This window comes from Vicia villosa, linkage group LG7, assembly GCF_029867415.1.
Source record: "Vicia villosa cultivar HV-30 ecotype Madison, WI linkage group LG7, Vvil1.0, whole genome shotgun sequence".
In the NCBI taxonomy this organism is placed as follows: Eukaryota; Viridiplantae; Streptophyta; class Magnoliopsida; order Fabales; family Fabaceae; genus Vicia; species Vicia villosa.
The window spans coordinates 97082289-97101084 of NC_081186.1; the positions used below are offsets into that span (position 1 = coordinate 97082289).

At 29.7% G+C, this 18796-nt stretch overlaps 1 protein-coding gene across 1 annotated transcript; it reads right to left on the reverse strand.

Annotated features, from left to right (window-relative positions):
• Positions 1–11042: 11042 nt before the first annotated feature.
• On the reverse strand, positions 11043–12104 carry LOC131616036 (dormancy-associated protein 2-like). Its single transcript, XM_058887260.1, has 2 exons — positions 11947–12104; positions 11043–11797 (listed from the first exon to the last, which is right to left on the reverse strand). Exons 1-2 carry the CDS (start codon positions 12059–12061, stop codon positions 11322–11324), a joined length of 591 nt encoding a protein of 196 aa, XP_058743243.1. The 5' UTR covers positions 12062–12104; the 3' UTR covers positions 11043–11321.
• Positions 12105–18796: the final 6692 nt, after the last annotated feature.

The window sequence follows — 18796 nt, forward strand, 5'->3', positions numbered from 1 at the left end:
ACAAACGGGCCCTTAGTCCCAAAGAACATAGAAAAATAAACAAAAATAGAATTAAATACAATTACAGGATTAAAAACTAGGCACTTAATAGATCTTGTCCCTTGGAGGTTAGCAAAAGTGAGGGAATAAATTTATTTTTTAAAAAAGCAATTAAACATGCCGCATCTCAGAAATATACTTCGGTAACAGTGGTGGAGCCAGGAATTTTATGCAGCCTGGGCAAAAAGTTTACACCATTGATTATTCATTTGTTTTAAGTTCCAGATCCTATTTTAATTAATTTTGCCCCTAATTTTGCCTATGATGTTGTCTAAAAATTGACTATGAAATTGAGGGAGTACAAAGAAAATAGGGGTTGAGCCCGGGCGCCTGCCCAGGCTAGCTGGGCCTTGGCTCCGCCCCTGCTTCGGTTAGTTGTTTGACAAGGTGAAAAATTTATTATAGAATGTATTATTCATAGTAGTTAATTGACTTACGTGTACCATCTCTGAACATAGATCAACCAGAATCTTCTTTTTGTGGGTGGCCATGAAGACCTCGTCATGATGGACAGATCACTTGATCTTATTTTCTTAGAAGAGTAATGCTATTAATACACCCAACAGTACTTTACAATAGTCACTAAATTTGGTTAATGTTGTGTAAAAATTTGGCTAATACAGTAATGAAATCGGTTAATGCAACATCCAAGTATTAAAAATAATTTTTAGCAGTCACCAAATTTGGTTAATGCAATGTAAAAAATTGGTTAATGATAAAGTTTGTTAATGCAACATTTAAGTATTAAAAATATTTTTTAGCAGTCATCAAACTTGGTTAATGCAGTGTAAAAACTTGGTTAATGCAGTAATGAAGTTGGTTAATGCACGTCCATGTATTAAAAATAAACGTCCGTACATGAATAGTATTTGTCCGTACATGAACATTGTCGTCCGTACATACGGTGTAGGTGTAAGATTTGGTGTAAAAATATCATTTCTATTCTTATAAATAAGGTCAATATATATGGTTGCAATGTATATCAAATATAATACATGTTGTCACATTGCAAGTACAAATTTAATACACACTAATTCAAGAGCAATATGATGATGAGCTCTATGACATGTTGTATAGACTGCCCCACTTTTACTTCATGCTCCACTAAATTAATTTTGTGTTGAGAGATTTTTCAAATCATCTTTTTCCCGTTGGTCAGGAAGAAACACCCATGCATCTACCCTAAAAATTAATTCAATTGATTAATCAAACTAAATAATTTAATTAGAAAAATTAACAAATTAAATGAATTCTTTAATCAATTAATTTATTAACTGAAATAAAAACGAACTAATTTAAAATAGAACTAGAAAGGGGTGTGGAATTAAAAATGGGATTGCAATTAAAAATTTGGACCCATAGAAAGCCCAAGTTGTTATTATTATTATTTTTTATAAAATAAACTTAGTTCGATTAATAAAGAAAAACTATTTAAAAAGGTAAATTCTTTGGTACCCATGAATTTAAGTTGGGTACCGGTACCTTTAGTGTAAACTGTTATTAAATGTTAATTTATTTTAAAATAAATTAAAACAAATAAGTGACATGTCATGAAATGATAGCATTTGATTGGTTGAGGGTACCGATACCCATCTAAACTCAAGGGTACAGGAGTGTTCACCATTTAAAAAAGAGTAATGCGAAAAAATTACGTTACGGCTCGGTGTTGTCGTTGCTTGTCTGCAGGTGGAAGATGAAGCAAGGTTGTGTGAACCATTGATTAAGTGGAGGGAAAGGTGTAGATTTGATGTAATTTGTAATGTAAATGTTTGTTCTGAAATATGAATTTGTGATTCAAAATGAATTTGAATTGAGATGAAATTTTGAACTTGCCTTTCTTACTGATGCAGCAAGAAACGTGACTGTTATGTGTGGTTCCAAAAATAAATACATGGCTTGCTTGGCTCTAGAAAATGGCTTCAAATGTGGCTCAAAGTTTGGTCAAGTTGGCTTGCAAGATAATACTTGGAATTGGCTTGAGATTTTTATGAAAATGGCTTAAGATCTTTAACTTTGGCTTGAAACAAAACATGAACAAATGGGTTATGAATTGGAATAAAATGCTTGAAAATAAATTATCAAATGAATTTGAATATCATCTTTGAATTAAAATTTAAATCAAACTTGATCTTCAATTAAAATGAAATGAACCAAAAATTTAAAAGTATAAATTGCACTTTAAGTATTCTGATTTGGACCTTTGAAATTTTGACTTTAAAATTGACCTTTGACTTTTGGAATGATGCATATAAGAATACATGATGAAGCTTAAACTATTAAAAGGTATATCATAGAAGAAACTATTGAGTTTTGTTCAAACTATTTTTTAAAAACAGATTGTATAGGAATTCTCAAGTGTCGTCGTGAGCGAAGTTATGAAAGTAGAGATACTCAAAGTTTAAATGTTAAGAAATTGTATGTGATGTAGTTATTTAAGCACAATTGTATATATTGAATAACATTGACGAATTTTAACCTTATTTATTTTCTTACAAAAAACTTATCAAGAAAAAGTTCCCCAAGATGAATGAAAAATGATTGTTGAACGAGTATAACAAGAGTTTCATACATTGGTCTAATAAAATCATTTATAATGATTAAAGGGCCTAAATTAAATGTAACAACTTGTAATAAATACAAAATTAGAAAAATAGGGCTAAAAACACCTATCCATATAGATTATCTTATGGAGGATATGAAAAACTAGAGGAGACAATGATAAAAAGAAAAAAGAAAATATTTAGAACAATAGTTTAGAGATGATATACTAAGACTTGATTTCAACCCATATCTACCTTCACGCCATGGGAAATGGAAAGAGCGCGAGAAAGAACAGATGGCAAGTTCACATCAGAGACTACATGTGTAGTTGATGAGAAGATTGTAATTAGACTATTTTTTCAAGAATATTAATAGTAGGTATTTCACTTAGGTAACAAACTTTTATTTGTGTTGTAGGATTCACCGGTTTAAAAAGTCAATGTCGAAGTCTTTGTTACACAACAATACCATGGTATATTGGTATTAGTTATTAGAAAAAAGGAGCATGGTGGGTAAATTCGAGGTATTGGAAAATACATTATTTTGAATTATTATTTTGGATCATTTTCAAAGATAGAAGAAATGCGCCAGAAAATAATTGTAAAACTGGTTGGTCTGAAGAAGGAGGAAATATTAGAAAAGGAGTGGGTGAATGTAATTTTGGATGTGATTGAGGTAACTATAAGTTTAGTTTAGGAACTTCCTATTTCATTTGTCTCGTTAAAATTATTCGTTGTATATTGTTGTTGTTTGTGTTCTTAAAATTATGTGTAGTGTTTCTATTGCTTTTATGATGTAGAGATTGACATCGATGAGTATACTCATTTACCCAAATACAAATCTATCAGACCTTCCTAAGAATGTTGTTTTGGATGGTGCAAACACGAAAGATAGTTGTTAAGCCCCCCAAACAAGAATGAGACCCATCTTCCTTAACCATATCCAATGAAAATATTGTCAATGGCGCTCAAAGATATGGTAGAGTCCATCAATATACAATTACAACATGATCCATGGTATTGTGAAGTTATTTTTCTTCAAAAGAGGTGTATTATTGATCTCGTGCGGTGTATCAATTAGCTACCATATCCAATACAATTATGGTGCACATCAGTTTATCATTTAGGCTGATGTTAATTTATAATCATTATTCTCAAAATACTTTTAATGTCAAGAATCACATTAAATTTTGACTTTTATTTTAACATTTAGGTACATATATAAGCTTTGTATAGAAATAAATAAATCAAATATGGATGAATTCTTGAACCCCTATAATATTCAATATTTAAGGCGTAAAATGGAGATTCAAACTTACATACGAAATAACTTAATTCAACAAAAAATAATAATTGTTACTTAGCATTGTTTATCAATTCATAAGTATACATGAATTTGTGTTTTCACTTACACTACTCTACAAAAAAGTATGTATTACAACACCAATGTTACAAAACAGTATTTTTTGAATATATAAAATCAGTAGCCATCATTTTTATTTATTTATTTAATTAAAAATAGTTTACATGTTACTACAGTTGAATAAAGTAACCATGGTGAAAGTTCCTAAAGTTCATGAGTTCGAATCTTAACGCCAACAATTTTGTGATTTCTTTAATAATACATTGATGGCTTTCTTTTTTATATATTTTAAAGTAAAAGTAACTGTAATATCACCACAGGGATTTCCCCAACCGTGATGATATCAGCTATCTCTTTTTATTTTTATTTTCACAGTAGCGCTATTCTTTTTTATTTATTTTTAATCTGGAAATATTCCACATTTCACTATGGTTGTTGAACCAATCATTGTGATATGTTTCCCCATTTAATTTTAAATTTTTTAATATTTAAAAATTGGCAACTTTAATAAAATTTAATTAAATAAATGATATATCGTTAAGGTTGGTTCAAACAAGCGGGTGAAAATTGTTATTCAGAAACAGGAAACATAACATACCTTGTTTATTCATTTAAAAAAAGTTCATTTCATCGCTGAGAAACCATTTAACCCTAACACATTCAGAGCAAGTTGAACCCATATTTTCATCTTCATTAACTAAACAAAATAGGTTATCACTAATGTTCATTCTTTGATTAACGTACAAAGCCATCAATATTGTTCATTCTTGGGATTCCCTTTTAGAAATCAACAAAAAATGCTATCAATATCGTTTGTTCTTGGGGCTTCCTTTTACAAAGAAACAAAAAACAAAGTTACAGTAGGAAGACAAACAAAGAGGACAAAACTCATAATAAGAAGCTCTTTTACTTAATCATCGCGTTTCTTGAACGTAAACTATTCACCATGCATACAGTAAGTTTATGTTCTTTTTGTTGATGTTTATTTTTTAGTTGTTGATGTTGAATGTTTATGGTTGATGTTGTTCATGTTTATGTTATTGTTTCTTTTTATGTTCTTTTTTATTTATATTATTGTTGAATGTGTATGAGAAACACTACTTGCATTGTCAATAGAAGGTGGATGCACAATGGGAGAAGTGGTCAGTGGGGGAAATGAGAGTGACTCAGAGGGTATGAATTGAACTTTTAGTGCATCATGAGTAGTTTGATATAGTGATGAAGAGGGACACTTATGTTGTTGTTGAATGTTGTTGTTGAATTTTGTTATTGTTGTTGTTGTTTATGTTGTTGTTGTTGTTTGTATATTTTTTTAATATTGGTTTAATCTTTTGTTGTTTTTTTTAACATAGATGAACTCTTCATCTAGCAACAAAACCCATACAAATGATACTCGTACAAATGAATCTCAAACTACAGAGGGAACAAAAAGAAAAGAAAACAAAGAGGTGTTACAATGATGGTTCAACTCTGTAACAGATATCCGATTGAGTTTAATCCCGTAACTTGGACATGTTATGGTGAAAATTCTTCGCTTCTTAGGAGTTATTTTTTGTTTTTTGGACATATCAAAATGAGTATTTTGATCGATGATTAGACCCAAGTATTAATAAAATGTGAAAGAAAGCATATGGACAAACGTGCATTAAGTTGAATTTACATGATTCAATAAATTTTTTTATAATTACTAATATATACTTATTGATGTAATTGTAGTCGACTTTTGAGTTTATTGATGATGGTAAGTTGAAGAAAAAGGGGATCACTTATGCTGGTGAGCGTTGGAGGGGATTTAAGTCACATTTCACTGGTAACTATATTAAGAATCTAAGAGTTGATCTTAAGCATCCAACTGGGAAATATAATTTTAATGGAAAAAAGGATTGGGAAAAGTTTTTGAAGTCTCGTAGTTCTTCTGATTTATTGATTTGTATAGTAATCTTATTTTATGATAATTGTATGCTTATTCTTTATAGATAAAACCATGCAAATTACTATTTTCACTATGCTTATAATAAGTTAATGTGAATCATAAAAGCTAAACAAAGCAAAAAAAAAAATACATCCATAGATTGTCTCGTGGTGGTTACAAGAAACTTAAGGAAAATTCGATTAATGAATAAAGACAACAAATGGGAGATGATGACTCCATAAGTTGTAATAGTTTCCCATCTTCATCATCACAACATGAGATTTGGAAGAGGGCTCGACAAATACTAACTGGAGGGTTCACTTTAGATGTCTCACGAGTAGTCGTTGAGAAAATTATAAGTAGGATTTGTTGTGTGTGGTGGTCGTGTACATGGTATTGGAGAAGGCATCGACTTGGTATTTTGGTTTGGTACATCGAGAAAAAATTGACACCTACAAAAGAAAGAGATGAACGAGATTGTTGAGAAGAAGTTAGCAAGTGAATGCGAATCGCAAAAGAAAGAGTTTGAAGATTTAGAGGTGGTGTACAATAAGAAGTTGCAAGATACGTTAGCACAAGAGCGGGAAATTTGCAAGAAATAGATGGTTAAGTACGTTGAGTTATGTGAAATTAATAGTGTTAGCTAGATAAATAGGATTTTAGTGTTTGAACTAAAGTGTAAGATATATTATGTTGAATCTGTTTTGTGTTGCTGTTATTTTTAAAGACAGAGAGATTGGATGGAAGCGTCTAACGGTGTACAAATGAAGATGATGAGAAGCTGTATATAAGGGTTGTTGTAGGTAGTGCAAGCATAATAGGAAGTTGCTCAGCCGCCTATACAGATATCCATAGTAAAATATTGGTTCCTTTTGAACAGTCAATTAATCAATTGGTATGTCATGCTATAGATAAGAAAGATATAATTCGTCTTCAATTAGATCATGATCGAGAGTTAGAGGCTTTCTATGTCGATCCTAAAGATATAAGGGATTTTATGTTTGAAAATGAGTGGTTGAACATAGGGATACTACAGTTGTGGTACACATTAGTATAAAATTAAATATCTCATTATGATACAATCATCGTGTTTTTATAAAACTAATTCCTCACTTATTTTATGCATTTTATTTAACCATTTAGGTACCTTTATCGTGTTTGTATAAAACTAAATAAATCAAATATTTATGGATTCTTGGATCCATTTAATATTTGATTTAAAAATATTTATTCAAAAGTGATAGAATCATTTATATAATCACGATTCAATGGGGGAAATAGAGATTGTTACTTAGCACCATTTATCGATGAATGAGTAATTTTAAAATTGTGGTTTCTATATTATAGTTATTAATCATGGTTTATCAGATACATACTAATTATTCTCATGTTCACTCAACGGTTATTGGCAATTGATCACCATATCTCTCTTCAGACGAACGTGGCAGTTAAGCTATGATCCTTAGACAAATCACTTGAACCAAAGATGAAACATATTATTTCTACATAAGTTTATATGAAAATTTTAGTAATATTTTCTTTGACTTTGTACATAGATTATCATGTGTAATACATTTAAATCCTTTCAATATACAGAGTTGCGGAGCGACACAATATGTTGAAAGAAGTTAGAAGTAAAAAGTCCGCATTTTGTACGACTTCGATAAGTGGATTACATGTGACATTAATTTATCTATAGTTATATGCATGTGTAGTTATATATTCATTAATTGTTTAGATTTATAGACGAAGAAACAAAAAGGAGGATACAACTGTGGTTCTTCGGTCATGAAACACATGTACATGGTCTTTGCTGACATTGTTGATTTTTGGGATTATATATATATATATATATATATATATATATATATATATATATATATATATATATATATATATATATATATATATATATATATATATATATATATACACACACACACACACACACACAATAACACTTTAATGTTTAAGTTTTCTATTATTTCAAATCATGTGATCTTCAACTTCCTGCTTCTTTTTTTTCTTAAAAGTACGTGGTATTATTTGTGACATTATTTTATTTTTCGCTAATATATTAATTGTACTTTTTATGTGTATTAATCACTATATAAAAACTAGTAGCAAACTTGTGCATTCGCACGAGTTCTGGTACGGGACGGACATTTGATTCAGATATATATTTTTCAATAAAAAATGTCTGGTTACACATGAAAAGTAATAATTGAAGGTATAATTAATAAAAAGATATTTTGATCAGTAACTTAATATCCCGTTAATAATCAATATTTTGATCAATAACTTCATGTCCCGTTTCAGATGTACATTTTTTTAATATTAGATCAACAATTTTTTAATATAAATTTTTTTGATTAAAATTAATAATCATTCTTTGAGAAATAAATATTCAACATTAAGTAACTTTCATGTCTCGTTGAAAAAATATTTTGATTAGTAACTTCATGTCCCGTTAATAATCAATATATTGATCAATAACTTCATGTCCCGTTTAAGATGTATATTTATTTTTTTTAATATTAGATGTAAAAAATTTTAATTAAAATTAATGATCATTATTTGGGAAATAACTAATCAACATTAAGTAACATCATGTCCCGTTAAAAAAATATTTTGATCAGTAACTTCATGTCCCATAAATAATCAATAATTTGATCAATAACTTCATGTCCCGTTTTAAATGTACATATTTTTTAATATTAAATGTACATTTTTTTAATATTAGATGTACATTTTTTTAATATAATTTTTTTTATTAAAATTAATAATCATTATTTGAGAAATAAATAATCAAAATTTTTGTTTGCCAATGAGGTCCCACACACTGTTGACAGAAAAACCATATTTATATAGTAGGTAGGATGCAGGCGTGTGAGACTTCCCTTATATATATATATATATATATATATATATATATATATATATATATATATATATATATATATATATATATATATATATATATATATATATATATATATATATATATATATATTTGGATACATTAAAATATTATTTATTGTATTATGGAAAAAATTAAATAGGAAATGAGGAAAGAAAAAATGAAAATGTAATCATTTTAATTATTTGGTGATATTTTAAAATTATATATTTTTCATTAATCTTTTTAAAAAAATAGATCTATCTTTTTTCTTCTAATATAACTTTTAGTTTTGTTTTTAGAACTAATTTTGGATTTATATTTTCTTAAACATATTCTTTTAAAATAATCATAAAAGAAAATGTTAAAGGAATTTTTTTATGAATTTTTTGTTTATTAGTAAAAAAGAATTCATTTACGGTTTTATATGATATCAAATGATGAAAGAAAAAATAATCATTTACTGTTTTATAATTATTTTCATAATTTATTTACTGTTTTATAATTCATTTACTGTTTTATAGTTCATTTACTGTTGTATAATTATTTCCATGCCTCTGTGAAGAGGATAACAAATAATTTCACTTAATTTTTGTTGAAATCAAAATAATTTTTTAACCTGCACAAAGAAAAAAAAATCAAAGAAAATAAAAACAATTTGAAAATATTCTCTTGATGAAAGATATATTGTTGAAGAAAGAGAATATATAGAGAAACAAACCTGAATTTGGAGTAATAAATTTTTTACATGATGAAAGATATATTGTTGAAGAAGTGAATATATAGAGACAAAATTTTGAATTTGAAATAAGAAAAGAGTGAAAAAAATATAATAATAATTAAATGGTTGGAGTGTGTTAAAGACATTATCTGACAAAAAGTTAATTCATGGCAGTAAAAATGCATCATGTGATGAGAAGATGGATGTTTATCAAAAACATAAAAGGAAGAATAAATATATAAAAAAAAGGTAAAAGGAAGAATAAAGAAGTAATGCTGGAAGCTTAGGTAGTCCACATGGATAGCCTCAATGGTTAGTATTGGTTAAAAGGGCAAATTAGAAATTATAAGAACATCTATATTTCTTATATGATAGATTGTTTGTAGACGAGACATTGTTGATTCATGGAAGGAAGCAATGACTTTCCATATGCAACTAACTTATTTATGATAGTTGTTAAGTAAAACGATTAAGTTTGTTTAATTTTTGTTATTGTAAGCAAAGTTAATGTTATTGTTGTTGTTAGCTAGTAAAAAATTTAAAGTTGTTATTGTTGTGAAGATTGAAGGTTTAATATTGCTACTGTGTTATTCTAATTTATATTTTGTTCAAATTATGTGTTTAACTACTATAAGAAGATTTAAATGATGTTCATTCCCGTTAAACAACTTGCTTCCTATAGAGTGTTTGATTTACAAGCATATTAATTTTTCTTGGTTGTTGTCTTGTTGATTAATCATTTGTATATTTTAGTTTTGTTGTAAAAAAATATGTGTGTCATTTTAGTTTTAACAATGTCTTTTGGATGAACATGTATAATGCATAGATGTTAAAGGTAGTGCACTGCCAGTGTAAAATTTTTTTACACTGTCATCCAATAGAAACAGATTATTTTGCCATGTTATATAAACTTTTTAAAATTTACAGTCTGATTTGTTCTGATTCATGGTCGTGATTGGTCAACAGTGCATCACCAATTTTCTCTAATGTATATATAATTTTGTTTCATAAGTGAGTCATTTGATACTATATTGCAAAATGTAAAATGTGTATTATAGGTTATGTTTAAAAATAAAATATTATATTAAAAAGAAAATTATGTCAAATTTAAAAGATTTATATTATAAAAAACAAAAAATCTTCCTCGATTAGAACTCACCAAGGTAAAAAACCATTTCTTGAATAACATTATTTATTTATTCACCTCGATTATTAAAACTAACTGAGATTAAAAAATGAATTCTTCCCCCTTAGATAACATATCCAACTGCACAATAGATCCTCTTCTTCCCTCCATCCCTCTCTTTCAACCAAAACACATGTAATTGCATAAAAAGAATTAAGAAAAAATGTTAAATAAAATAGGAAAGAGAAAATAATAGAGAGAGAAAGAGACATAAATCTGAAGGAGATAGGTGGAGAAAAAATTGTGAAGGAGAGGATCCAAACTCATCCAACTGAATGAAAATGTAGTATGAAGGAGGAAAAGCAAAATTCGCTATTAGGAATTACTATTAACTCAACATAATATCATGAAAAATCTATATATGAGAAGACTTTTTTGCAAATAATTTGTTAATGGGTAAATTTCTTTGACAAGGATAATATTTGATATATTACACACATTCCAACTTTGTTTAGCCGAAATCAAACTCATTACCACATATACATAGTGGTAATGTATTTTACAAACAATTTATAGAGATGTGAAATATCTAGTGGGAAGAGAAATAATACATAACCGCAAAATAATCACGTTTGTTCATCCCCCAACATTATTTAATCTTAGAAATTTATTACACTTAAAATATGCATGCATGGTGATGGTGATGGTGATGGTGATATAATCAGTTACCATTGTTGGAAACCTCTCCACCAATGTAACCACCACCGCCACCACCGCCGCCACCACCACCACCGTAGCCTCCTCCACCACCTCCACCACCACCATAGCCTCCTCCGCCACCTCCACCACCACCTCCACCATGACCGTAACCACCACCATGGTAACCTCCATAGCCACCATGGTTTCCACCGTAGCCACCATTGTAGCCACCACCACCGCCATGGTAGCCACCATATCCACCATTGTAACCTCCACCACCGCCATGGTATCCACCGTATCCTCCGTGGTAACCACCGTAGCCTCCACGGTAACCACCATATCCTCCGCCATAGCCTCCGTGACCACCATATCCTCCGCCATAGCCTCCGTGACTACCATAGCCTCCGCCATAGCCTCCTTGGCCACCATAGCCTCCGCCATAGCCTCCGTAACCAAAATGTTTGGCATCATTTAGTTCATCTGACTTTTCAACAACCTCTGCAAATACAACAATATGTTAATTTAATTCTTAAACTACTTGATTCTATATGTAAGAAAAAGATCTTCAACATCAAATAAATTTTAATAAAATAAATATGTACTAATATTTTGGTGACTAAATAAAAATTAATGTTTAGCTAGCTCACCCTCTTTGTTGGCATTAGTGGAAGTCTCGGTTAATGTCCTGGCTGACACTTCTGAGGAAATAAGAAGAACCATGGCCAATAGGCCAAGGATGAGGAATGATTTTTTAGAACCCATTGTACTCAAATGTATAATTTAATAGTGAAGGATGAGAAAAATAGTAAGAAAGTGTTGTCTATTTATAATGTGAAGAAAGCATGAATCAATACGGAGCCTTTAATTAGTAGTTGGGAAAGAGCTAATCTGTATTAATTAAATCTTATCGTTAAATTGGGGAGTGATTTATTTGTTGATCTTGATTGATTTTGATTAATAAAGGTTGGAGGATATGAAAAGAATCACTGCAGTTATTATGTATGCCATTGCTATAATGCTATGTCTACTTGCCATTTGAAGAAATTGATATTCTTAGAAGTTTAGATATCAGAATGCTCCTAGTCAAACCCTAGAAATTTATTCATTTATATTCTTAAATGTTTATGTTATTAGTCGTTCTCAAATATATTTTTATTAGTTATTTTATTGTCTATAGCTTAGATCGAAATTTTAAATTAATTTTATAAAGACACAGCTTATCAATTAAAACTGCATACATATATTACAATGTTTTATTAAATTATTTTCATATATTATATAAATTATTATTAATTTATTATAGTTTATATAAAACAATTTAATTTAATTCATTATTTTTACTATTTTATATCTTTTAATTATTGATCTAAATTTAAACTAAATTTTAACATGAGATCGGATGATATTTTTGTTGAGAAATTAAAAGAACGAACCAAAACTATTTCTAAATTCTCCCTAACAGAACTCGACGTAACTGTTAGTTTTGCTCCGTACAATAAAATATTAATTTTTAATGACTTTTTTTTATTTCGGATGAATATTGAGGTGATGTATAATCTATTCAATAGGTACAGTACAATAAAAACTATATTCTTTTGGTTGGGCAAGCAAATCGATAGGAAAACTCTGTTATATTTGTTTTTTCAAAACATAACGTTTTACCTTCATTCACTTTTGCATCTTCAAAATATTTTTCAACCACGAAATACATCTTCCACTTACAAATTTCATCTTTCATAATAAAGAAATTATTATTCCACAAAGTTAAAATCGAAAAAAAAAAATTATTTTTTCCATAAACAAAACTCAAAATTATTTTTCTCCATTAACGAGTTTTAAAATATCAACATCTCTTCTCTAACTCAAACAAAGCAAGGAAAGTAATAAAGCAAACTTGCGAACCTTGAATAAAACTTGAAAGAAGGAAATTCAAGCGAAACATATTTCTTTATCTTCTTCATCATGTTTCAAGTATGTAAATGCCTTCCTCATATATATATATAACTTAGCAATGTTAGTTTTTATTGTATTAAATAAAAGATTTAATAAAAATAAGTATGCAACTTAGACACTAAAAAGGCTTTTTTTTTTCCCAAAAAAAATGAACTCGGGTAACAAAAATATTGTGACAGATCTTCTTCTCAGCACTTTGATTTTGCTGAGGGAGTCCATGCTCACTAACAATCTTTTTGTGCTCAGAATCCTCTATTCAATAATAATTTTGGTAATTTGGGAATTTTAAACATGTATCTATGAAGGGAATAAGTCATAGTGATTATAAATCACTAGTGCAAAAAAGACTTTTTACATTAGGCGAAAAGCACATTTTACATCGGGTATGCGTCCGATGTAAAGTCAAGTGATGTAATAAATCAAAGATATTTTACATCGGTCAGTTGTCCGATGTGAAAAATACACCTACCACATCGGTTGACTATTATATCTGATGTGAAATAGGGGTTTAATTCTATTTTGTTTAAAATAACTAAACTTTTTAACATGGGTTAACTTAATGGCCCGATGTAAAATATAGGTTTTAACATCGGTTGCCTTAATGACCAGCTGTAAATTATAGGTTTTTACATCAGTTGCAAGGCACATCCGATGTAATATGTTTGTTATCTTAAAAATTTTGGCTAATTATTTTTTTTTGTACCTATTTTTTATATTTTTTCTACATATCACACGATCACATTTAAGTCGCTATTTTCATATTTTTCCAACTATTGAAGAGTGATTTCATTACACCACATAGCTAGGCTGCACATATATATTCTTCAAAATGAACAATTGATTTACAAAAGTATTAATCTAGGATACACACAAGTGTACAAAATTATAAGGAAGTTTACACACGATGGACTACTACAACAATAACACCTTTGACAAGCCTTTCTTGACTCATTTCTTTGAATAATCAATGCACCTTTGAAGCACACAGCACCCATGTTGATGTGTAGCAACATCAAGACATAATTTTGTTACAGTATCAAAGATAACTGTGCCATATATCATATAGAAAAACGAAAATCAACACACGTTTAAATTAATTTCAATCAAATACACAAGAATATAAGTCAAACAGAGTGAAAAAATGAGAATAGCTTCACAAATATATGTTCTTCAAACTATCAAATGAATGCTACAAGACATGTGCTTTAAAATATATAATTGCAAATCCCAGTAGTATGGATCATATTGAGAGAATAAAGAGTGAAATCTGAGCATAGTAGGTACTGAAAAAGTAGTAATAAAAATCAAATGAGTGAAAAATCAAACCGAGTGTAAAATGAAAACAGTTGAAATATGAGCCTATTAGGTACCAAAGACAATAATGAATTTCCATATAGGTAGATGATGTAAAAGAATCACCAATTATGGTCCACATTAAATTAAAAGTAACACATGTTTTAAAAAATAAACAAAAAGAGAAAAAGTGGTATACCTCATTATCTTGAACACTAAAGCATGTCAAACAACATTGTATGACATGGTTTCCATTCAGATCCTTGACAAGCTCAAGAAAAGCAGGTTGAATTGCAGTCCTCACTAATGCAATTTGCCTCCTTGATTTGATAGTAGAAATCAGCACCCGGACCACTCTTGTGCTGAAAATTTATAACATCATTAGTTCAATGTATAAAAATCTGGATAAGAGTTGAAGTGCCCTGAGTAAAACATATACACCACATACCATGTGACACATAACAAGAACATTTTCAGAAAGTACTACAAATATGTGAGTATGCTCGTGAGACAAAAGTTACCGTATTTAAATTTTTATTGTGATAAATCACATAAATGTTAAATACACTCTAGTGATTTTGTTATTAGTAGGTGTTTAGGAAATCATACAAAACTTACCCTTCTGCATCTTTATGGAGTACATTTGTTCATTAGAATTTATTTCTTCACCGAACAGTTGGCTTCTCATAATTGGCTTCTGTAGTTCAATGTTTACAAAGCAGTCATGAGAAGTTAAAAACTTTGTTTCATAGTTAGAAACAGAAGAGCACTCCTGCTTATCATCCATAGGCATGTATTCAAAACCCATATCCTACATGCTTGTAACATCAGCACTCATTGCTTCTAGTGGCTTGGTGACAGAACTAGTCTCAGAACAGCATCCCTAACGAGTTTGACCTATAACCAATCATCAATATAAGTTGAAAAGAAACATGGAAACTGAAAAACATATTAGTGCGAAAATTGAGAGTCAGAAATCACCTTGTCAAACCTAGAGGAGTCAAGAGAATGAATACAAGAATACCTTAAAGACGACAAGAAAGAAACACGGCTCAAAGCAATTTATCACAATGCTGCAGAAGCCGCTTTACATGTTTTCCATTCAGTATCTTTGAAGGCGTCCCTAATACCGGCAACAGCAGTCGTCAAAACAGTTTGTGTGGAAGCTCCCTCGGCCTGAATGATACTCCTATTCAACTCAATGAGTGCAGGTTTAGCCATAAAATGTTTATTCTTAAGCATCTTAAGAATCCTAATCAACATGTTATGCAATATCGAAATAGTAGGACTATGTGTCTTGTGAATAACAGTAGCAAGAAAAAAAACAGAAGTAGACTGAACATGCTTATTCTGTTCACCAACCAGAGCTTCAAAAGCTGGACTAGCCAACAACACAAATACCTTATCTTCATTCTTTTGATTACCCAATTTAGACGCAATTACCGCAACCATTTCAACACATGCTTCTCTAACCGAAGAATCTGAATCTCTAACCGAAGAATCTAAATCCGAATAAAAGGTTAACAAATGATTGCTTCTATTACGGTAAAAAGGAAAGTTCAAGCAAAATACTAAAGTAACTTAGGTTTCAGATATTAAAATCGCTAACCACAAGCTTCTCAGCAGCTTCAAAGATTTTATCGACCTTAGCCTCAGATAAACCTTTGATCCCCATCAAGTTCTGCAGAAAATAATAATCACAACATTATATGATAGTGATTGAAGTTCAGACTAATTTAACATCCTTAGATCTTCGAATCAGAAATGTATTTAACGTTAAACCTTCTTTGTGTGCATCATTAAACCATTGCATGTAAAGATCCTCGCGCCTTGAAGCTTCTTCACATCTCCAGCATTCATGCCTTGGGAAATCACTGCGAAGATGTGTGAATCAGAGACAAAACATTTATGCAATAATCAAACTAGTACAGAGTTGAGCGTTTCAAACTTATATAATCATATAACAAAATAGTATTGGTTAATTAACTAGCAAAAAATTTAAAAAAAAAACAGAGAAGGAAAGCAAATATCACCGAAGATCATGATTATATAATTTTAATGGATTTGTTTTGCAGAAAAGTGCATTGAAAAGTAGATCTAACAAAAAAATCACAGTGAATAGCAGCAAATATGGAAAGAAAAAACAGAATGAAGATATTATGATCTAGCAAAATCAAATACAGAGATCGGTTTATAGTAAGGTGATCTGGTGAAAACGAGAATCAAAAATAGAAAAATGGAGTAGAGGGAAAATACGCTTGTTGATTGCTTCGAATTGATCTTCTTCATCTGGTTGTTGGATTCTTCAGATCTGGAAAAAAATGGAACAAACAAATATTAACCGATCAAACTGTGAATAGATTTGAAATTTTGATGGAGAAGAAATGGATCTGGTTTCTCCGTAGTAACAAAATGAAAAGAAATTCTTAATGAATCCACGCATCTCCTGAAACTAAATCCAATGCTCCACCTTCGTCACCGAACAAATATTCTAGCACCTTCGTCACCTACCTCTGGTTTATCGTTGCAGCTTCGAGAAAAAATGGGTTAAGGACGCAGAGAAAAAAGGAAATGGAAATGGGTTTAGGGGCGGAGAAAAACGAAATAATTTTTGGTTTGGAAAGGAGGCTGGGGTTTTAGTGAAAAATGATGGGAGACATTTCCTATCGGTTTCTAAATGGGTCGATGTAAAGTACCATGCTGCAAGATATTTTCCATTGGTTTTTAAATGGACCGATGTAAAGGCCTATGATGCAAAACATTTCCCGTCAGTTGTTTAATAGACCGATGTAAAATCCCCTATAACACAATTTCATTTTATTTACGAAACTGCCACCGCGTTATTTTTTTCATCAGTGGAACTAAATGTCTGATAAATATCACTAAATGAATTTTTTTTCACATCAAATTGTTATAAAATTTTATGTAAAATCCTTTGGCAAATACTTTTCACATCAGTTATCTTGATACCTGATGTAAAATCTTGTAACCAAATATCTTATTTTTAGTAGTAAAGGTACTAACATTTAAGTTATCCACTACTTATAATGAATTGGGGAATTTTTCATAAGATTACTGGTAAAATAAGTTATGAATTATAATTGGATGGAATTTAATAATTTAAGTGCAGGGTATAATAATGGGGTGATTGAATTTCTCAATATGTTGAAAGAAACGTTCTTGAAAATAATGACATTATTTATTATCGTTGTAGTTTTTTGTGGGAATAGTAAAATAGATAGGAAAAAAAAACATTAAATCATCTATGTTGTACTGAAATTGTCCATATTATACAATATGGATATAGTATGATAAAGTGGCAAAAACCTAACTACATCAAGTATATATAAATTTGGAATGGATATGGATGATCAGCTAGAAGATATGATTTTTTACATTTAAAGAGATTATTTTAAGAGAGTTCATGTGTGTGATACTTTTATATAGTGACAATGAAGAGTTTATTCATGGTGCACAAATTTCACATGTTTCTCACCTGTGTTGAAACAATTTAATTTAAAGACAAAATGTGGGAGGATGGTTAAAGGTTAAACTAAATTGTTTGAATTTTTGAAATACAAGCTTCCAGTTAACTAATTGTTAAACCATAATTTTGAGGCCAAAATATATTGTGTCCAATGAATTTGGACCGTATCAAAATAAGTGCTTTCGTAAGGATTTAATATTATACAAGAATGAATATGAAAAATTGAATCATTTTCCAAAGTATGAGGGGAGTCACAATACAAGTTGAAGGACAATGATGTTGATGATGGTGGTGTAAGAAATAAGGCTCCTTCTACCGAAATTTTGTGGTAACTACCAATAATTTAAAGGTTCAATAGACTATTTTCTAATGTATTGACACAAAATATTATATGACATGCTTAAGAAAGAAAATATGATGGAAAAATTTTAGATGTATAGCTAATTCTTTATAATGGAAGAAAATTGATATGTTGTTTTTGGAATTTTTTTCACAAGTCAAGAAACCTTAGGTTTGGACTTGCCAATTATAGAATGAACCCATTTGACAGTATGAGTAATAACCATACTTAATGAGATGTTATTCTCATGATTAAAACCTATCTTTGTGGTTGTGCATGAAGTGAAAATATATGATGTTATCTATGATGATTTCGGGCTATTGACAATCACCATACGACATGGATGTTTATCTATGTATATTAATCAAAGATTTAAAAGTTTTATAGGAGAAAGGCATTGGATTCTACGATGTGTCTTCGGGTA

What these genes read in the sequence shown, in the direction of transcription:
- LOC131616036 (XM_058887260.1), bottom strand. Translation starts at nt 12,061, where the DNA reads ATGGGTTCTAAAAAATCATTCCTCATCCTTGGCCTATTGGCCATGGTT. An exon ending in CACTAATGCCAACAAAGAGG is followed by an intron (nt 11,798 to 11,946) that starts GTGAGCTAGCTA and finishes TTGTATTTGCAG; the next exon opens with AGGTTGTTGAAAAGTCAGAT.